This window comes from Argopecten irradians, unplaced genomic scaffold (assembly GCF_041381155.1).
Source record: "Argopecten irradians isolate NY unplaced genomic scaffold, Ai_NY scaffold_0685, whole genome shotgun sequence".
NCBI classification, from domain to species: Eukaryota; Metazoa; Mollusca; class Bivalvia; order Pectinida; family Pectinidae; genus Argopecten; species Argopecten irradians.
The window spans coordinates 2,814-25,684 of NW_027188152.1; the positions used below are offsets into that span (position 1 = coordinate 2,814).

General features: G+C 35.5%; 2 protein-coding genes and 1 long non-coding RNA gene across 3 annotated transcripts; 2 read left to right on the top strand and 1 right to left on the bottom strand.

The window, feature by feature from the left end:
• The first annotated feature begins 3,050 nt into the window (after positions 1-3,050).
• Positions 3,051-4,169, top strand: LOC138313450 (uncharacterized). Its single transcript, XR_011207189.1, has 2 exons — positions 3,051-3,162; positions 3,925-4,169. It is a non-coding gene; the product is annotated as an uncharacterized lncRNA (long non-coding RNA).
• A 7,264-nt stretch (positions 4,170-11,433) lies between these two features.
• LOC138313451 (aspartate and serine-rich protein-like) lies at positions 11,434-12,217 on the bottom strand. Its single transcript, XM_069253878.1, has one exon. It carries the CDS (start codon positions 12,079-12,081, stop codon positions 11,434-11,436), a length of 648 nt encoding a protein of 215 aa, XP_069109979.1. The 5' UTR covers positions 12,082-12,217.
• Positions 12,218-12,493: 276 nt separating this feature from the next.
• On the top strand, positions 12,494-21,181 carry LOC138313449 (glutamine amidotransferase-like class 1 domain-containing protein 3, mitochondrial). The gene is made up of 5 exons (XM_069253876.1): positions 12,494-12,636; positions 14,593-14,645; positions 15,067-15,177; positions 18,410-18,529; positions 21,067-21,181. Exons 1-5 carry the CDS (start codon positions 12,517-12,519, stop codon positions 21,164-21,166), a joined length of 504 nt encoding a protein of 167 aa, XP_069109977.1. The 5' UTR covers positions 12,494-12,516; the 3' UTR covers positions 21,167-21,181.
• Positions 21,182-22,871: the final 1,690 nt, after the last annotated feature.

A 22,871-nucleotide genomic window follows, 5' to 3' on the forward strand; every position in this document is an offset into this window, starting at 1 on the left:
TCAAAAAGCACTAAAGGGATCTTTCTCAAATTTCATATGTAGGTTCCCCTAGGACCCCAGTTGTGCATATTGCATTTTGGGACTGATCGGTCAACAAGATGGCCGCCAGGTAGCCATCTTGGATTTTGATAGTTAAAGTTTGTTACCGCTATTTCTCAGAAAGCACTGAAGGGATCTTTCTCAAATTTCATATGTAGGTTCCCCTAGGACCCCAGTTGTGCATATTGCATTTTGGGACTGATCAGTCAACAAGATGGCCGACCGGTGGCCATCTTGGATTTTGATAGTTAAAATTTGTTACCGCTATTTCTCAGAAAGTATTGAAGGGATTGTTCTCAAATATCATATGTATGTTCCTCTAGGACCCTAGTTCTGCCTATTGCATTTTGCGACCACCATCTTGGATTTTGATAGTTTAAAGTTTGAAAAGCAGAAAAAAGAATTGTAAGTTTGAAAAGCAGAGAAAAGATCCCTCTTTCATTTGTCAGACATAGATCAATCTTTGGTGGGCGCCAAGATCCCTCTGGGATCTCTTGTTGAATGAAGTGGTTCCTCTCCTTTGAGAGTACACAGTGTGTATACCCTTTTTGGTTTTTAGGAATAATACCTGAATAGGAACCTGAAATAACATGACAATCAATCAGGTATGTGTGTGTTGGGGGGTGGGGGTGGGGGGGGGGCTAAAAGACAGAAGAATCATGAGGTTGGGAAGTTGTAACTTGAGTGGGGGGTTGAAATATAGAAGAAATAGCTACAGATAACTGGAAGTGGAAGGGTGCTTTATCATTGATCTGGTCATTGCATATTTGGGGTTTACATGGCTTTTTTTTGGTTATTTAGTCTCATTGATTTTGGAGTAACTTTGAATCCATATGGTACTGTATATCTTTCTTTTTTCCATGTGTAGCTATTTCTTCTGTATTTCACCCTCCGCCCAAGTCACAACTTCCCAATAGGTACCACTTTTTTGTTTAGAACTCAAATCAAAGACAGATGTACATAGTACTACATACTTATTTTAGTCTATGTGTTTGTAATCACTGTTACTACAGTATTAATACATAAATGGTCTATGTACAAGTTACACATAGACAATAAATGTGAAATTTGGTTCAGACAAAAAGATTTTTAACATTTCAGATAACTTGCTAGTTTTATGGTCTTATTTATATGTTGAGTCTACTCTCTTGTAAAGTAGAATTTAGACAATCCTAAGACAATGTTATCTATATTGCTATATGTAAAAAAAATCCTTATATTTTAAAAGTAATTGAAAAGCTATCTCACAAGCCCTGACAAACAAATGGGCAGGCATATGGATGCAAGAATTATAATCACTGGATCTAGAGGACTAATATAAACAAATATTTCTACAAAGTTAAACAATGAAAAAGTATTGCATCATAATTTTATTTAATGATTACAGTTGAAAGGAACATTTTATAAATTAATACTGTTTAAATGTTCTGTTCATGATCTTCTAGGTCCATATTGGAAAAGTTTACTTTCAAGAGCACTCAAATCAACATTCTTCAGTCTTCATTTGATGCTAATTGTATGTATATGTATACATACACTTGTATACAGGTCCAAGGGATGAACTTTCTGTATTCATGTCACTATGCATGCATGGTGCCTGAAAAAAAGAACCAGCAATTTTTTATATCTGTTGAATATGACAAAAATTGAAATGATCAATTTCAAATATATATAAATGAATAAATGTAGGTTCATTCTACAGGTTTTTTTTTATTTTAGAGAAAACATTTTATAAGTTGTGAATGTGTCACTGATGCATTTGATAGAATCAAATATTGTTTCAAAAAAGATACAAAATTCATTATCTATAGTTCCAACAAAAATTCAGAATAATTATAAATGATACATGGCTGCAGTACATTTCAACTCTGTAAAGTTTGTCATATACACATGAACCAGGTACAGTTGTAATAAATATACAAACACTATTTATTATTATGACCAGAAATAATATTGTATGTGTCCTCCAAATATATCTAAAGAACAAGCTAAAAACCTACATGTACATATGTATATGTGTATATCAGAACATATACAATACAATTTTACCAATTAACCTACAATGTAAATCCTATATACAATGTATGTGTATAACACTACCAGAACATGTACAGAACAAAAACTTACAAAATCTAGTCCGCTAAACCTGCCTATATTATTAGGCTTTTTTTTAAATTTTTTTTTTGCCTAATATATAGTCAGCTCGCGGTACCTCTTAAAAATGTGAAATCGTAAGCCAGATTTGGCCTACGCTACGTCAGCGGTATATTTCTATTATATCGTCCATGCAATGCCGGGAAAACATACACATACCTATATATTGGGATCTTATGTACTCCACTGCCCCCATGTTACACCCCATTTATGAAATTAAACACCTCTGCACAATGAAATACTTCCGAGACCCTTCTATTTCACACATTTGTAATGGCCGCCGTATACACATTTAGTAGAGCAAACGGCAGCCAATCATTTTCGCTTCCGGTTTTATTTTTAAAAAACCACGTGTAGTTGAAAGATAAACAAAATTCATCTGTGTATATGCTACATGTATATGCAACGTGAATATCGCGAAAGTGATGCGGTACCAGCAATAGTCGTGTTCAATTTGAGTATTTGACAACATGTCGTGTATGTCGACCATAATTTCACTATAAAAACTCTAACTGGCTAGCATTTTGTTTATCTTTCAACTACACGTGGTTTTTTAAAAATAAAACCGGAAGCGAAGTTGATTGGCTGCCGTTTGCTCTACGGCGGCCATTACAAATGTGTGAAATAGAAGGGTCTCGGAAGAATTTCATTGTGCAGAGTTGTTTAATTTCATAAAATGGGATGTAACATGGGGGCAGTGGTAGTACATAAGATCCCAATATATAGGTATGTGTATGTTTTCCCGGAATTGCATGGACGATATATTAGAAATATACCGCTGACGTAGCGTAGGCCAAATCTGGCCTACGATTTCACATTTTTAAGAGGTATCGCGAGCTGACTATATATGAGGCAAAAAAAAAAAAAAATTAAAAAAGTCTAATAATATAGGCAGGTTTAGCGGACTACTACTGTAACAGTTACGTACCTAGGCCTACTACGTACCCGGTACTCCCTGCTCAGCTGATTGTGAGTGAGTCTTCGTATTTTGATCATTATGTAAATAGTCCCTAGCAGTATTTTTTCATAAATGAGTGGTCACATATGGTCACATGTTTCATACCTGTTCCCCAATCGCGTAAAACGTAACCCTGGGGTAAATAGCGGTTCTTTAGTGGGGCCTCTTTAGGGGTAATGAATGCCCTGTATGCTACCGGTCAATTCATACAGTTCTGATGTATATATTTATAGATTTTTAATTTGTAAGTTTTTGTTCTGTACATGTTCTGGTAGTGTTATACACATACATTGTATATAGGATTTACATTGTAGGTTAATTGGTAAAATTGTATTGTATATGTTCTGATATACACATATACATATGTACATGTAGGTTTTAGCTTGTTCTTTAGATATATTTGGAGGACACATACAATATTATTTCTGGTCATAATAATAAATAGTGTTTGTATATTTATTACAACTGTACCTGGTTCATGTGTATATGACAAACTTTACAGAGTTGAAATGTACTGCAGCCATGTATCATTTATAATTATTCTGAATTTTTGTTGGAACTATAGATAATGAATTTTGTATCTTTTTTGAAACAATATTTGATTCTATCAATTGCATCAGTGACACATTCACAACTTATAAAATGTTTTCTCTAAAATAAAAAAAAACCTGTAGAATGAACCTACATTTATTCATTTATATATATTTGAAATTGATCATTTCAATTTTTGTCATATTCAACAGATATAAAAAATTGCTGGTTCTTTTTTTCAGGCACCATGCATGCATAGTGACATGAATACAGAAAGTTCATCCCTTGGACCTGTATACAAGTGTATGTATACATATACATACAATTAGCATCAAATGAAGACTGAAGAATGTTGATTTGAGTGCTCTTGAAAGTAAACTTTTCCAATATGGACCTAGAAGATCATGAACAGAACATTTAAACAGTATTAATTTATAAAATGTTCCTTTCAACTGTAATCATTAAATAAAATTATGATGCAATACTTTTTCATTGATTAACTTTGTAGAAATATTTGTTTTATATTAGTCCTCTAGATCCAGTGATTATAATTCTTGCATCCATATGCCTGCCCATTTGTTTGTCAGGGCTTGTGAGATAGCTTTTCAATTACTTTTAAAATATAAGGATTTTTTTTTTACATATAGCAATATAGATAACATTGTCTTAGGATTGTCTAAATTCTACTTTACAAGAGAGTAGACTCAACATATAAATAAGACCATAAAACTAGCAAGTTATCTGAAATGTTAAAAATCTTTTTGTCTGAACCAAATTTCACATTTATTGTCTATGTGTAACTTGTACATAGACCATTTATGTATTAATACTGTAGTAACAGTGATTACAAACACATAGACTAAAATAAGTATGTAGTACTATGTACATCTGTCTTTGATTTGAGTTCTAAACAAAAAAGTGGTACCTATTGGGAAGTTGTGACTTGGGCGGAGGGTGAAATACAGAAGAAATAGCTACACATGGAAAAAAGAAAGATATACAGTACCATATGGATTCAAAGTTACTCCAAAATCAATGAGACTAAATAACCAAAAAAAAGCCATGTAAACCCCAAATATGCAATGACCAGATCAATGATAAAGCACCCTTCCACTTCCCAGTTATCTGTAGCTATTTCTTCTATATTTCAACCCCCCACTCAAGTTACAACTTCCCAACCTCATGATTCTTCTGTCTTTTAGCCCCCCCCCCCCACCCCCACCCCCCAACACACACATACCTGATTGATTGTCATGTTATTTCAGGTTCCTATTCAGGTATTATTCCTAAAAACCAAAAAGGGTATACACACTGTGTACTCTCAAAGGAGAGGAACCACTTCATTCAACAAGAGATCCCAGAGGGATCTTGGCGCCCACCAAAGATTGATCTATGTCTGACAAATGAAAGAGGGATCTTTTCTCTGCTTTTCAAACTTACAATTCTTTTTTCTGCTTTTCAAACTTTAAACTATCAAAATCCAAGATGGTGGTCGCAAAATGCAATAGGCAGAACTAGGGTCCTAGAGGAACATACATATGATATTTGAGAACAATCCCTTCAATACTTTCTGAGAAATAGCGGTAACAAACTTTAACTATCAAAATCCAAGATGGCCACCGGTCGGCCATCTTGTTGACCGATCAGTCCCAAAATGCAATATGCACAACTGGGGTCCTAGGGGAACCTACATATGAAATTTGAGAAAGATCCCTTCAGTGCTTTCTGAGAGAAATAGCGGTAACAAACTTTAACTATCAAAATCCAAGATGGCTACCTGGCGGCCATCTTGTTGACCGATCAGTCCCAAAATGCAATATGCACAACTGGGGTCCTAGGGGAACCTACATATGAAATTTGAGAAAGATCCCTTTAGTGCTTTTTGAGAAATAGCAGTAACAAACTTTAACTATCAAAATCCAAGATGGCTACCTGGCGGCCATCTTGTTGACTGATCAGTCCCAAAATGCAATATGCACTACTAGGGTCCTAGGGGAACCTACATATGAAATTTGAGAACAATCCCTTCAATACTTTCTGAGAAATAGCCGTAACAAACTTTAACTATCAAAATCCAAGATGGCTGCTTGTCGGCCATCTTGTTGACCGATCAGTCCCAAAATGCAATATGCACAACTAGGGTCCTAGAGGGAACCTACATATGAAATTTGAGAACAATCCCTTCAATACTTTCTGAGAAATAGCGGTAACAAACTTTAACTATCAAAATCCAAGATGGCGGCTGGTCGGCCATCTTGTTGACCGATCAGTCCCAAAATGCAATATGCACAACTAGGGTCCTACGGGAACGTACATATGAAATTTGAGAAAGATCCCTTCAATACTTTATGAGAAATAGCGGTAACAAACTTTAACTATCACAAGAGATCCCAGAGGGATCTTGGCGCCCACCAAAGAATGATCTATGTCTGACAATGGAAAGAGGGATCTTTTCTCTGCTTTTCAAACTTTTGCAAACATACTACATATAAAATTTGAGACAGATCGCTTCAGTACTTTCTGAGAAATAGCAGTAACAAACTTCAACTATCAAAATCCAAGATGGCTCCTTGGCGGCCATCTTGTAAATCGATCGGTCCCAAATCGAAATATGCACAACTAGGGCCATAGAGGAACCTATATATGAAATTTGAGACAGATTCATTCAATACTTTCTGAGAAATAGTGATAACAAACTTTAACTATCAAATTCCAAGATGGCAGCCTGGCGGCCATTTTGTTGACCGATCGATCCAAAAACGCATTATGCACAACAAGAGCCCTAGGGAAACCTACATATGAAATATGAGAAAGATCCCTTCAGTACTTTGTGAGAAATAGCGATAACAAACTTTAACTATCAAATTCCAAGATGGCAGCCTGGCGGCCATTTTGTTGACCGATCGATCCAAAAACGCATTATGCACAACAAGAGCCCTAGGGAAACCTACATATGAAATATGAGAAAGATCCCTTCAGTACTTTGTGAGAAATAGCGATATTAATCTTTAACTATCAAAATCCAAGATGGCTGCCTGGTGGCCATTTTGTTGACCGATCGATCCAAAAACGCATTATGCACAACTAGGGCCCTAGGGGAACCTACATATGAAATTTGAGAAAGATCCCTTCAGTACTTTCTGAGAAATAGCGATAACAAACTTTAACTATTAAAATCCAAGATGGCTGCCTGGCGGCCATCTTGTTAAAACCGATTGGTCCCAAAATGCAATATGCACAACTAGGGCCCTAGGGGAACCTACATATGAAATTTGAGAAAGATCCCTTTAGTACTTTCTGAGAAATAGCGATAACAAACTTTAAGTATTAAAATCCAAGATGGCTGCTTAACGGACGGACGGACGGAAGGACGGACGGAAGGACGGACGGACCACGGACAAAAAGCGATTTGAATAGCCCACCATCTGATGATGGTGGGCTAAAAATGGAATTTACAATTTCATCTTAATTTTGAAATTTTCAATTTAATTATTAATTACTGGACTATTAAAACAGTATAGAAACCCTCGGCTACAGACAAAGTACTGTGGTACACATTTCTCTTAATTAATTACTTTTCTTCAACTCAATCATCTTTTTCTCCAGAGCACAAAAAAGAACAGGAAACAACAGAAAAGGAAAGTAAACATACATGTAGGCCTATATGTTTTCTGGAAATATATATGATGTGTTAATTCTCACAGCATAGGCCTACATGAATGTGAAGAATTAAATATTATCAATGTTTGAGAGAATTTCCTAGTTGTAATTCTATAGCAGCTACATGGAATGTACGTTTACATATATACATTGTACGATACATATACATCATAAAAGTTTCTTTCCTTCCAGCTGGACATTCATGTCATCTCTCTCCAGAACTCAAATATTGTTTACAAAAAAAAAACCAACCAGAGACATAGATAATTTAATTAAATCTCTGCAAAAAACTACAGGAATAATTGAACACATATATTGTACTTGTAAAAATATCTATGTATGAGCTAATTTATTTTCACATCTTTGACAGCTACATGCATGGACGTTCTATGGAACGTTTTCGTGTGGTTTTAAATGGGAAATTATGTTACGATTATTTGTATTTTAACCTTCATGATTCGATTGATGTAAAATACGACGAATGCTATGCTGCAATAATTGCCCCTTGCCGGGGCCCCATCTCTGCATCGGCCGAATATTTGTGTCGATTTCCATGTACAAGATGCTTTTATCGAAAAATGATTACAAAGCATTGTCATTAATGTAAGAATACTTCATTTGCATCAAATGTATCATCTCAAAACAACAATTTGCATACCGCATTAGTGGTTTATCACACGAAACGAAACCGACACGACTGAGAAACACATGTCCATGTTGACATTTCCACGCAGCCTCGTTTTCAAAGAGTTTGGAGAATTTATATTTAGAACTGTGCTAAATTTACACGGGGCTTCCCCAAAATTTCAATGGTCAAAACTGGACACCGTAAGCAGAACTTGACCATCATTATGGTATACAATGACTTTTGGAAGGCCAAAGAACGCATTTAGACTGGTTTCCTTTGCCCGACTATTCACTTTAACAACTGAAGTGTGATAATGGTGTGATTATTTTGGATCAACAAAGGTTTCTAAACAAAATAAATGCACAATTTGTAAACGTTTCAAATCTAGTTGAATACAAAGAATTTGATTATAATGATCATATGCAAATGGAAGAACATGCATAATCAAGGCTGATATCCTCTCAGAATTCTTTCTGCATTCCTCACATAAAATTAGAGGAATTAAGTTGAATCAAACATTAAAAAGCTGGATGAAACAAAACCATCTGGTATTGATGGAATAAGCCCAAGGGTTATAAAATTATGTAACATTATTATTTCTCCCTATTTGACTTTCATTATAAATTTAAGTTTATCAAAGTCTCGTTTTCCATAATCTCTTAACGAGGCAAGAGTGACACCATTACATAAGGGTGGCGAAAAAGACAATCTTGATAATTACAGACCTATATCTATATTACCAACTCTTTCAAAAATATTTGAAAAACATATTATAATCATGATTATAAATATCTTGTAAAATACTAATTTTTACATTCTGCACAGTCAGGTTTTAGGACTAAACATTCATGTCAGACAGCCCTAGCCTATTTGATTGATAGATTGATTGATTGCATAGATAAAAACGAAATGGTAGGAGCAATATTGATAAATTTTAGGAAGACTTTTGACTTAGTAGATCATAATATACTTCTTCACAAGTTAAAATGTTTCAATATTTCAACGTGAGGTATTAGTTGGTTTGCTTCATACTTATGTGTCAGAGTTCAAAACGTTCAGTATAGAAATAGCTCCTCATCATCTGAATTCATAAAATTGGGAGCTCCACAAGGATCAATACTGGGTCCTTTATTGTTTATATCTTATGTAAATGATATGCCGGCCGCTATATGTGAAAAATTGTCAAATATATATATATAGATATGTATGCAGATGACAGTACTAGTACTATGCATGTAAAGGGTATTGACTATACTATTGTTACATGTCAACTCCAAGAAAATATGAATCAAATTGTAAAATGGTGTACAAATAATAACATGAAACTAAATCAACAGAAAAACAAATCTGTGTTAATTTCCAGTAAACAAAAGTCGGGTGATCATATGCCCATGGTATTGTACACAGATAATGAGGAAATACATTCTACATCATGTCAAAAGCTTTTCGATGTACACATCAATAAAAACCTCACTTGGGTAGAACAAGTAAAACAAGTTTTATCAAAACTAGCCACGGCAGTTGCTTTACTACATAGAATGTCTAGATGTTTGAATGTTGATGCCAAAAAAGTTTATAACAATGCATATATTACCCCAATAATGGACTATGCTGCTGTTGTATGGGGGAATGGCCTGACCCAGGAACAAATCAACTTTGACTCCAAGCAAAGAGCTGTTTAAAGATACTGATGCTCTTCCTTTCAAATATAGAATTATGTACCGTATCATACATGTGTACTACTGTAATTTATAGGTCATTAAATGATCTGGCACCTGAATATTTAAAAAATTGTTTTATTTCTTGCAATGAAATGTATCAATATGGGTTAAGATCAACAACACAAAATAAATTAATCCTACCTAGAGCACACTCTGAATTGTTCAAAAAATCCCGCAATTACAATCAATGGAGTTAAGCTCTGGAATAACTTACCAGTGAGTTTAAAAACTATGCCATCACTATTTGCCTTCAAAAAGAATGTTAAAACTTACTTTTTAACAATGTATTTTATCAAACTGAAATTTCTTTGCATTCTCATGTTACATGTAATTTTTATCTATATACATGTATATTATTAAAGGGACAATTCAGTCTAAGAGAACATTAAAATTTGTACATATATCGGCAAAAATCCAGTTCTAATGGAAATTAGATCAGTCGGTTTTACTGTGATATGCTTGAAAAGCCCATGGTGGTGACATGTGTGTAGATGTTCAAACTCGCTCGCTGTCCGCCATTACACATTGTGGTCGTACTTCTTGTATGCCGAACCCTGTCCTTACCTCGTAAAGTAATGCAACTTTTGCTAGAACAGCTCAAATCGCTCTGACAGTAGTGGTTTACATTATTAGGTGAATTGTCTTGCCTAAAAATAATTTTATTACCTCCTCAGTGGTTATGTAGTTCATTTGTGTGACTTTGGCTCGAGTATGGGTACAGAGTACATACTGTACCTGCTTAGTCGTATTGATCAACGATTTGTAATTACAACGGTATCAATTAAAATACTAAACAATGACGTGGAATTTGTCAATATATTGAGTTAAATGTTTCATAAGAAATGCAGAACAATACATTTATGCCATATTTTGCTTCTTGGTTATGTAAAAGAATTAGCCTGAGCCGCGACATGTATATTATTAACACCACATAGGCTGCTGTCTCCCTATATATATATAGCTGCAGGTAGATACAATATCGTGTTTTTGTTTTTTTAAATGATTGATAGATCATTTTCATATTTCAATGCAATGGAAATACTGGGTATGTTTGGTATTAATCAACATAAGTTTATTTGTTTAAAAACAAAATCTGTGTTTGAATATGAAATTGACTGAAAAATCACAATATATTTTTTTTATTCCTGTCAATATGAATGTATTACATGTTTGTTCTTGTTTTGGTTGTATTGTTGTGAGGGCCATATGTAAGATTAGTACTGTACTAAATATGTAACCCTCGTGAAATAAAGTTTTTATTATTATTATTATTATGTGAATTTATATCATACCTAAAAACAGAATTAGATTTATAGATATTCTTGTTCTGCATGTCCATTTATAGTATGTACTATGTTATACATGTATACACGTTTCTCAAAAATTATATATATATATGAGTACCCATGTACGAATATGCATGCCTACACTAATAATTTATGAATAAGTGAGGGTATAAAGCAAGTACAATCCTAGAAATACAAGCTGATCATAATCACTTCCTTTAAGACATACACAATGCTGACAGTAAGAAAGCTTTTATGAAGAAAATTTGAAAAACACAATAAGAGCATATCTCCTAATGAAACAGGATTTACAATAAATTTAATACCTGCTTCTGCCAGGGATTGAACTTGGGACCTTCGGATTACTAGTCTGACGCTCAATCGATCAAACTAAAGAGAAGTTCTCTCTAGCTGAGTGATATATTGTGGCTAGTATTAACCAGGGTTACATAATAATTATACCTCCTTTTCTTCATCGGTCATTTTTTCTTCTAACTGCTTCAATTCCTCTTCATTTGCTTCTCCTTCTTCTGCTGATTCGTAGTCTTCCTCTTCTTCACTTTCAGAATCTTCATTTTCAAGAAGTTCATCCACATTGTTTATTTCCTTGGATGTTTTTTCATTGTCTTTTGAATATTCTTCACAAAAATCAAATTCATTATCCGTGCATTTTGGCACATTGGAGTCATTCTTAGTTTCAGAATCTGATGTTTGACTAGTTATACCATTTGAATCTTTCGCATTGATATTTGAAAAATTAGCAGCAATGTCATCCATGTCGTTGTTATCTGTGACTTGAATACCACGTTTTTCGATATCGTCATTATCTTCTACCTGAACACATTTCCTATCTGTCCGAGAGTGTCTCAAGTCAACATACCTTCCCTCTGCTTCCTTCACGTCCGTGTTCTGTGATAAAGCGTGATTCTGTGATATGTTACAATCTGTTTCTTGAACACCAGATGTCACCACAGTGTCAAAAGAGTCATGGAACTGTTCCACTGTTTTTACGGTGTCAGAAAACGATTCGTCATCATCACTGCTATTTGACTCCATTTCCACTTGCCGAACCACCGTACCGACTTCTTCGACGGGATTTGACATTTCAATACACTGTAAGTTGGTAATCAATATTCACACGAACTTATTTTCAACAGCATGACACAAAAATCAGCTCATAAGAACAATTAAATAGTCGGGATTTTCATTCGACAACTTTCTGTTTTATGTGTCTGTGTCAAATAGCTGCTTGAAAATAAAAGCAATATATCTCCTTTTCTATCATGCCTCTCCACGACCATGATCAAAACGAGAAACGTGTTCTTGGTCCGTTTCCCGGTTTTGCTTGTTACGGAATTTTTATGGAAAAAATATTTTTTTAGTCATATCAATATTTTGAATTATTTGTCTAATATATTTTTCGTAAATATATTCCTATATATTTAATCAAATATTTTAGACAGCAACGTTATGCCTCTGTATTTTTTCACAATATATTATTTTGAGTTGTTTTCTTTTATTATATTCTCCGGATCCAGTATGGCTAGGACTTTGAGCAGCATCAGGAAGGCATTTATCTCAAAGCACACAAGCATTGTCAGCAGTGTTCTTAAGTGTCATTTTCATTCTTCTGGAGTAATGAGTTCCAAGGTTGCCGTGGTAATGTCTACAGCTTACAGCTTACTTAGTATTGTTTAGATCGTGTTGTCCTCGTGTGTCCTTGCAGATATTTTGTACTAACTCAGTAACTGTACCAGAAGCATGTAATTGTTTATGACTGTACATGTACACAGTACTTCATCGTCAGTTACCCACGTATTCAGCATACACTAGTTAGGTTGCGATGGTTTCCTAGGGTGACATATTGAAAATGTTGTGGTCCCATTTACTACACTGTGCATAGATAGAGATTTTTTATGAATATCTTGAGATGTGACAATAATTTTGAAAAGAAAGAAACATCAATAGTATTATTCAAAGAGTATATGAAAATGTCTAGTGCATGTACTCAAGTATATATGTATAAACTTCCTAAAATAATTTTTAGATATAAAATACATACTGTGCATGTACAAATTGTATATTTAAATGGGAAAGAGTTCCTTTTTGATCCCTCTCCATAAATTATTTATTCTCGCTGTAGTCAAGTGTTTGAAAAGGTTTCTTCTGAAGGGGTACCAAGAAAATTTGGGGCATGATCTTTTTGGGATTAAAAAGAATTAAAAAAGAAATATTCAATCTAGAAAAAATAAATAAAACTATTTTTGTAGCTACTTTCCTACTTGTGGCATCCATAGAACACCCTTATATATTGCTTACTATATAATGATGATAATACAAGTTATAACAAACGGAAATACTCCTTTTAGTTTTTGTTACTTTTCTCTTGGTAAGATTTGAACTCACATACTTGACACTTACGATTGTTCTAAATGTTATACAAAACTATGACTTCAAAATTAATCCTGATTAATTGATACCATAATAGTTATGGAGGTTTTTTGTGTGTGTACATTTGAGAATGAATGAAGTGGACAATTAATTTATCTTCTCACCAAAAATTTGTTTTCTCATAAAAATCTAGCGGCGGTTCAAAGGGAACTCTTTCTCAATTTATGTTATGATTTAACTTGTGTATTATCAGCTATATATTAATACACACAATTGTATGCATGCCCACATCTCTCTGTCAAATGTAGCTTCTGTCGTACCGGAAATGATATCACTGTCTGATCTTTTCCACTACAACAGTTACTACCAAATCTAGCAATACTTTTTTGGAAGATTATCTCCCCTGTTGAGTTTTCTCCCCTTTATGATTTTTCAGGAACATTTATCTTTAAAAAATTGTTGTATTCTCTAACTTTGTAATGTCTTTTGTATTTAGCATTTTAGCTCATATCCTGACATATTCCACCTTTGCAATGAAATATTTTAAATTTGATGGTGGATTTGCAGTTGGAGTATGGCTTGAAGTTGGTTGTAGGTACATCGTCCGTGAGGTTCATAAGTTGAGTTGAGTTGAAAGATGAAAGACTCCAGTATGTAGTCGACGTTTTATTCTGCTGTATTTACATCAAATACATGTATACATATGGTGAGAAGGAGTACAATTTAACACTGCCAGGCATTATGGACCCAATGGGCCCACACACACAAGTGTGCGTCCCCGTCTGTATGTCTCCGTATGTATCACTGGCCAGTCCAGTATATATACTGATCAAATATCGCATACGTGTACAAATGACAAGTTACTCATGTTACTACAACATAACATTATGACATTGACAGCTAGGAAGAGCTAGGAAGCGACATTAGACTGACCGGTCTGACTGTTACAGACATTAGGCCTTGGGACATACATACATGTACATAGCAATATTTCTTCCTGTTTAATTACCGGTCTAGTTTTAAACAATGACAATATTATTATGGATCTCTAAAATAAAACCGATTATGTTATAGCAATTAAAAGTTTAATAACTTAGTATAGTCTGTACATATTATTGTATATTGTATATTTTATATTGATCTTGACCATGTGTAAGATGAACTGCTTATCCGAACATGTAATCAAGTTTAAATAAGTATAATTATTATTAACTTCTGTTGTAGATTTTGTCTGGTTGTGGAGTGTATGATGGAACGGAAGTCCATGAAGCATCAGCGTATGTACAGTTCTTGTCATTTCACAAATTTAATATGTACTTATATATCTATAAAGAAAAAAATTTGAAAAATAAAATAAATACAAAAAATAAATATAATATGTACTGCTTAAACACGTCAATCATAAACTTATATATTTAAGCAGGTAACAAATAGTTTAGTGTATGTTCTTAAAATATCAGGTAATGTATGATGGATTTTTCAGTATTATTGATTATTTTAGAGTAATATAATTCTTTTCTCCTTCTTCTAATGTTAAGATGTAGGAACTTTGATGAGTGAATTTTGAGACATTGGAATAATCTTGTGTAGGCAAATAAATAATGTCTTTAAGAAAATCAATCAGGACATATTGCTATGTATATGTAACTGAAGATGAAATATATGATTTTTATAATATATGTATGGGATTATATTTAGGACTTTAGTCCATTTGAGTCGTGGGGGAGCAGAAGTGTCCATGTTTGCTCCAAATGTAGAACAGATGCATGTGGTGAACCATACGAAGGGGGAGCCGATGGAACCAAATAGGTAAATACACACATCAAAATACCAAGGGGGAACCCATGGAACTAAATAGGTAAATACACACATCAATATACCTAGGGGGAGCTCATGGAACCAAATAGGTAAATACACACATCAAAATACCATGGGGGAGTCCATGGAACCAAATAGGTAAATACACACATCAAAATACCAAGGGGGATTCCATGGAACCAAATAGTTAAATACACACATCAATATACCAAGGGGGAGTCCATGGAACCAAATAGGTAAATACACACATCAAAATACGAAAGGGGGAGCCGATGGAACCAAATAGGTAAATACACACATCAAAATACCAAGGGGGAGTCCATGGAACCAAATAGGTAAATACAAACATCAAAATACCAAGGGGAGTCCATGGAACCAAATAGGTAAATACACACATCAAAATACCAGGGGGAAGTCAATGGAACCAAATAGGTAAATACACACATCAAAATACCAAGGGGGAGCAGATGGAACCAAATAGGTAAATACACACATCAAAATACCAAGGGGGAGTCCATGGAACCAAAAGGTAAATACAAACATCAAAATACCAAGGGGAGTCCATGGAACCAAATAGGTAAATACACACATCAAAATACCAAGGGGAGTCCATGGAACCAAATAGGTAAATACACACATCAAAATACCAGGGGGAAGTCAATGGAACCAAATAGGTAAATACACACATCAAAATACCAAGGGGGAGCAGATGGAACCAAATAGGTAAATACACACATCAAAATACCTAGGAGGAGCCCAGGGAACCAAATAGGTAAAATACACACATCAAAATACCATGGGGGAGGTCATGGAACCAAATAGGTAAATACACACATCAAAATACCAAGGGGGAGCCGATGGAGCCAAATAGGTAAATACACACATCAATATACCAAGGGGGAGTCCATGGAACCAAATAGGTAAATACACACATCAAAATACCAAGAGGGGAGTCGATGGAACCAAATAGGTAAATACACACATCAAAATACCAAGAGGGGAGTTGATGGAACAAATAGGTAAATACACACATCAAAATACCAAGAGGGGAGTCGATGGAACCAAATAGGTAAATACACACATCAAAATACCAAGGGGGAGTCCATGGAACCAAATAGGTAAATACACACATCAAATTACCAAGGGGAACCCATGGAACCAAATAGGTAAATACACTCATCAAAATACCAAGGGGGAGCCGATGGAACCAAATAGGTAAATACACACATCAAAATACCAAGGGGTGAGGTCATGGAACCAAATAGGTAAAAACACACATCAAAATACCAAGGGGGAGTCCATGGAACCAAATAGGTAAATACACACATCAAAATACCAAGGGGGAGCAGATGGAACCAAATAGGTAAATACACACATCAAAATACCTAGGAGGAGCCCATGGAACCAAATAGGTAAATACACACATCAAAATACCAAGGGGGAGTCCATGGAACCAAATAGGTAAATACACACATCAAAATACCAAGGGGGAGCAGATGGAACCAAATAGGTAAATACACACATCAAAATACCAAGGGGGAGTCCATGGAACCAAATAGGTAAATACAAACATCAAAATACCAAGGGGAGTCCATGGAACCAAATAGGTAAATACACACATCAAAATACCAGAGAGAAGTCAATGGAACCAAATAGGTAAATACACACATCAAAATACCAAGGGGGAGCAGATGGAACCAAATAGGTAAATACACACATCAAAATACCTAGGAGGAGCCCAGGGAACCAAATAGGTAAAATACACACATCAAAATACCATGGGGGAGGTCATGGAACCAAATAGGTAAATACACACATCAAAATACCAAGGGGGAGCCGATGGAGCCAAATAGGTAAATACACACATCAATATACCAAGGGGGAGTCCATGGAACCAAATAGGTAAATACACACATCAAAATACCAAGAGGGGAGTCGATGGAACCAAATAGGTAAATACACACATCAAAATACCAAGAGGGGAGTCGATGGAACAAATAGGTAAATACACACATCAAAATACCAAGAGGGGAGTCGATGGAACCAAATAGGTAAATACACACATCAAAATACCAAGGGGGAGTCCATGGAACCAAATAGGTAAATACACACATCAAATTACCAAGGGGAACCCATGGAACCAAATAGGTAAATACACTCATCAAAATACCAAGGGGGAGCCGATGGAACCAAATAGGTAAATACACACATCAAAATACCAAGGGGTGAGCTCATGGAACCAAATAGGTAAAAACACACATCAAAATACCAAGGGGGAGTCCATGGAACCAAATAGGTAAATACACACATCAAAATACCAAGGGGAGTCCATGGAACCAAATAGGTAAATACACACATCAATATACCAAGGGGGAACCCATGGAACCAAATAGGTAAATACACACATCAAAATACCAAGGGGGAACCCATGGAACCAAATAGGTAAATACACACATCAAAATACCAAGAGGGGAGTCCATGGAACCAAATAGGTAAATACACACATCAAAATACCAAGGAGGAGCCGATGGAGCCAAATAGGTAAATACACACATCAAAATACCAAGGGAGAGCCAATGGAACCAAATAGGTAAATGTACACATCAAAATACCAAGGGGGAGCTGATGGAACCAAAACGGTAAATACATACATCAAAATACCAAGGGGAGCTGATGGAACCAAATAGGTAAATACACACATCAAAATACCAAGTGGGAGCCGATGGAACCAAATAGGTAAATACACGCATCAAAATACCTAGGGGGGAGCTCATGGAACCAAATAGGTAAATACACACATCAAAATACCAAGGGGGAGCTGATGGAGCCAAATAGGTAAATACACATATCGAAATTAAAACAAAGATCAATGAAAAATACAAATTCAAATACTGGATACCAAACATATTGCAAAAATACACATCAAAATACAATACACATGACTGTGTGATTTTCAATTATTTTTGTTCTTTCTCAAAGAATAATAGAACATTTTAAATCATTATTTGGATATTTGGGGAGTTAGTTATTGGTTTGGTTACCATTATTCATTTCCTGTGTTTTGTTTCTCCTGCTATTTATGGAGATAGAATGCTGGTATTAGATATATCAGAGAAAAAGAAGGTACTTCCCTGAGTAGAATTTGTTTTCACATTTTTATCAAGCTAATATTGATTTGACTTTAGCACCTTAATTGAAAAAATGTGCTGTTTTCTCCCCACAGAAATGTGCTTGTTGAATCTGCCAGGATAGCAAGAGGAAAGATTGATGCTCTTTCAAATTTAGACTCTTCCAAATTTGATGCCATCATCTTCCCGGGTGGATTTGGAGCTGCTAAAAACTTGTAAGTCTAAGTTAAGCCAGAATTTTAAGATAGGAATTATTACTGTATTTTTAGCCCACCATCATCAGATGGTGGGCTATTCAAATCGCCTTTCGTCCGTGGTCCGTGGTCCGTCCGTCCGTCCGTCCGTCCGTCCGTCCGTCCGTCCGTTAACAATTCTTGTTACCGCTATTTCTCAGAAAGTACTGAAGGGATCTTTCTCAAATTTCATATGTAGGTTCCCCTAGGACCCTAGTTGTGCATATTGCATTTTGGGACCAATCAGTCAACAAGATGGCCGACCGGCGGCCATCTTGGATTTTGATAGTTAAAGTTTGTTACCGCAATTTCCCAGAAAGTACTGAAGGTATCTTTCTCAAATTTCATATGTAGGTTCCCCTAGGACCCTAGTTGTGCATAGTGCATTTTGGGACCAATCAGTCAACAAGATGGCCGACCGGCAGCCATCTTGGATTTTGATAGTTAAAGTTTGTTACCACTATTTCTCAGAAAGTACTGAAGGGATCTCTCTCCAATTTCATATACATGTTTCTCTTGAACCCTAGTTGTGCATATTGCATTTTGGGAGTGATCGGTCAACAAGATGGCCGACCGGCGGCCATCTTGGATTTTGATAGTTAAAGTTTGTTACTGCTATTTCTCAGGAAGTACTGAAGGGATCTTTCTCAAATTTCATATGTAAGTTTCCCTAGGACCTCGGTTGTGCATATTGCATTTTGGGACCAATCAGTCAACAAGATTTTGTGTTAGTTTGTGTTAGTTTCATTAATTAACGTCCTATTAACAGCTATGGTCATGTAAGGACGGCCTCCCATGTATGCGGTGTGTTGAGTGTATGCTCTGCGAGGTATTTGTTTCGGGAGACTGCGGTATATTCATGTTGTGTCTTCTTGTATAGTGGAACGTTTGCCCTTTTTATAGTGCTATATCACTGGAGCATGCCGCCGAAGACACCAAGCAACACACCCCACCCGGTCACATTATACTGACAACGGGCGAACCAGTCGTCACACTCCCTGTATGCTGAACGCCAAGCAGGAGCAGAAACTACCACTTTTATAGACTTTGGTGTGTCTCGGCCAGGGGGACAGAACCCAGAGCCTTCCTCACAGGGGCGAACGCTCAACTCAAGGCCAAAAGTGAGGCGGTGCCAAGGGAGGCATTAGGAAGGATAAAGTCAGTTAGGAAGAATAGAAAAGATAAGATCCTAAATTTAGTCGCCTTTTACGATCATGCAATAGGGGCAGCAGGTACAATTCTAACGCCCTACCTGCAGGGCCACAAGATGGCCGACTGGTGGCCATCTTGGATTTTGATAGTTAGAGTTTGTTACTGCTATTTCCCAGAAAGTACTGAAGGAATCTTTCTCAAATTTCATATGTAGGTTCCTCTTGAACCCTAGTTGTGCATATTGCATTTTGGGAGTGATCGGTCAACAAGATGGCCGACCGGCGGCCATCTTGGATTTTGATAGTTAAAGTTTGTTACCGCTATTTCTCAGAAAGTACTGAAGGAATCTTTCTCAAATTTCATATGAAGGTTCCCCTAGGACCCTAGTTGTGCATATTGCATTTTGAGACAGATCGGTCAACAAGATGGTCGAATGGCGGCCATCTTGGATTTTGATAATTAAAGTTTGTTACCGTTATTTCTCAGAAAGTACAGAAGGGATCTTTCTCAAACTTCATGTACAGGTTCCTCAAGGGGTCTAGTGCATTTTCGGTCAGCAAGATGATCGACAGGTAGCCATCTTGGATTTTGATAATTGAAGTTTGAAGTTACTGCTACATATCTCAGAAAGTACTGGAAGGATCTTTCTCAAGTTTCATATATATTTATATAGTATGCAGTAAAAGTTTGAAAAGCAGGGAAAAGATCCCTCTTTCTGTTGTCAGACATAGATCATTCTTTGGTGGGCGCCAAGATCCCTCTGGGATCTCTTGTTTCAGATTGTAAGTTGCACCTGAGTATCGCCTTTTTTTTGTTTTTGGCCAATTTTTTTCAGTTTTAGTACACGGCTATAATCTGCATTAGAGTAAAAGCCGCGGCCAGTACTAATTTAAATGTAATCTGTCAGTAATATGAAGAGACCGAACAACGCGATGAATTATTCATTTCCTGTTATGCATTCCTGGTATATATTGAACTTCCTGACCCTCAAATTCAAGTCTCTGAATAAAAAAATCTGATTACTGATGGATTTATTCACCTTGAATAATTGAATGTCGGTCAATGTGTAAGAACAATAAATTGAACCTGGAAATATAGCAGAATAAATACACTTATTCATGAAAAATAAATCCCTGTGCCACTAACTGCTTTGCTAAAACTCTGTAACTGGAAGGTTTCTGACCGTTGTAAACAAATTCTGAAATGTGGTAATTGACACATAGATATTTCTGCCTGATCAATGTTGACAGTGGATGTTGTAGGTGTACATTTGCTTTAGATGGAGGTTTCTGACCGTTGTAAACAAATTCTTAAATGTAGTAATTGTCATATAGAGATATCAGCCTTATCATTGATGGATTTTGTAGGTGTACATTTGCTGTGGATGGAGCTGAGAATATGAAAGTTGATACGGATGTGAAAAGAGTAATTGGTGACTTCCATAAAGAAAACAAACCTATCGGGTAAGATTCTCAATATGATGGAGTAACACATCAAACCATAATTAGTGAAAGGCTTGTTTTAACATGAAGTTCAAGGGCTACTAGATTTTTGTCCTAAATCTTTTTACTTTCATCCATTTGTTCATTAATAATGAATTGTAAGTAATATGTAAATTGCTTTTGGTTGTAAATAAGCGCGTCCAGATGTTAAAGATGCTCCATCGCCCCGACAGAGCATAAATGATATTCATTATTTGAACAAAAATTGGTGTTTAATCGTGTAAATATGTGTTTAATTAACGCAAAAAAAAACACTATAAGATAATTCGTTTTGCCTTTGGTGCATGCGCAATCAGTACTTCATTCCATATAGGATATAATGCCACAGAATTTTTTCCGGATGCAATTAATTATTTTTCATATTTTAACTTGAAGTATAATTAGAAGCTCAAACTTTCCATTGGTGGTAATAGTGTAATGTAAGTAACTTTTGTAACTAAAGAAAAATACTAATCGTCTGCTCCTGTTTTTTATAGTGAAAAAATACCATTTGTCAGTGGTGGAGCATCTTTAAGATTGTATTACCAGGTTTGTACTGGCGTTCAGTACTTAAGTACAACTATATGTGTTAGTTTTTGTGGAATTTTGTAGCCTACGTTACACTGTATAGTTTATATAATGATGCTTTAACAAATCTAGCATAAAATATCTAACATTGCATTTTTTAATGTCATTATTCATAAAGGTTTTTGTACAATTCACTGAATGTTTCAGTATTTCTTTTCTCTTTAAATACATGCATACATTTGTACATATAAGATTATTGTTTATCTCCCTTTGAACATATATTTGGATTTGATGGTTTTGATAATAGATTACCAAAAAAGGCCAAAAATGATCACATTTACAAATTTGCTTAATTAATTACACATATTTCAGAAGGGCAGAATGCAATGTAAGATGCAAAACTATCATACTAATTATATCAGTAATGTACTGTACATTTATCACTAAATAACGGATTTGTGGGGGCCAAAAAGTGCCAAAACGTTAATCACATTTTTGTTAGATAATATTAATTACATTAACAGAAGTAGACAGTCATTTTGGTAAATTATATTTGAATCAATAAATAAACATGTTGTTGGGGTTGTGGAAGTGATTGAGTGGATATTGGACTTTTCAAAGATAGGTTTTGTATTAAGAGTAATAGAGAAAACAAAATGGTACCGGTGTAGCAGCCAATTCTTTCCCCCCTGCTGAAAGTTTCCCCGGGGAAAGAATCAGCTAGCTGAAAGTTTCCCCGGGGAAAGAATAGGCTAGCTGATTCTTTCCCCCCCTAGTTATTTTTTTCCCCCGGGGAAAGAATTAGCTAGCTGATTCTTTCCCCCCTCTCGATTTATTTCTAGGTGGGAAACTATTGGCAAGCTGATTCTTTCCCCCCTCTCGATTTATTTCTAGGTGGGAAACTATTGGCAAGCTGATTCTTTCCCCCCTCTCGATTTATTTCTAGGTGGGAAACTATTGGCTAACTGATTCTTTCCCCCCTCTGGAATTATTTCAAGGGGGTGGGAGAGACTATTGGCTAGCTGATTATCCCCCCCCCTTCTTGATTAATTTTAGGGGGAAATATTGGGTAGCTGATTCTTTCCCCCACTTCGATTTATTTTTAGGGGGAAATATTGGCTAAATGATTGTTTCCCCTCTTCCCTCTATATTTATTTCTATAA

Excerpts from the sequence above, each read along its gene's own strand:
- LOC138313451 (XM_069253878.1), bottom strand. The coding sequence starts at position 12,081 with ATGTCAAATCCCGTCGAAGAAGTCGGTACGGTGGTTCGGCAAGTGGAA.
- LOC138313449 (XM_069253876.1), top strand. The coding sequence starts at position 12,517 with ATGGCTAGGACTTTGAGCAGCATCAGGAAGGCATTTATCTCAAAGCAC. Across the intron at positions 14,646-15,066 it reads GAAGTCCATGAAGCATCAGC|GACTTTAGTCCATTTGAGTC; the intron begins GTATGTACAGTT and ends GATTATATTTAG. Across the intron at positions 15,178-18,409 it reads GAGCCGATGGAACCAAATAG|AAATGTGCTTGTTGAATCTG; the intron begins GTAAATACACAC and ends TTCTCCCCACAG.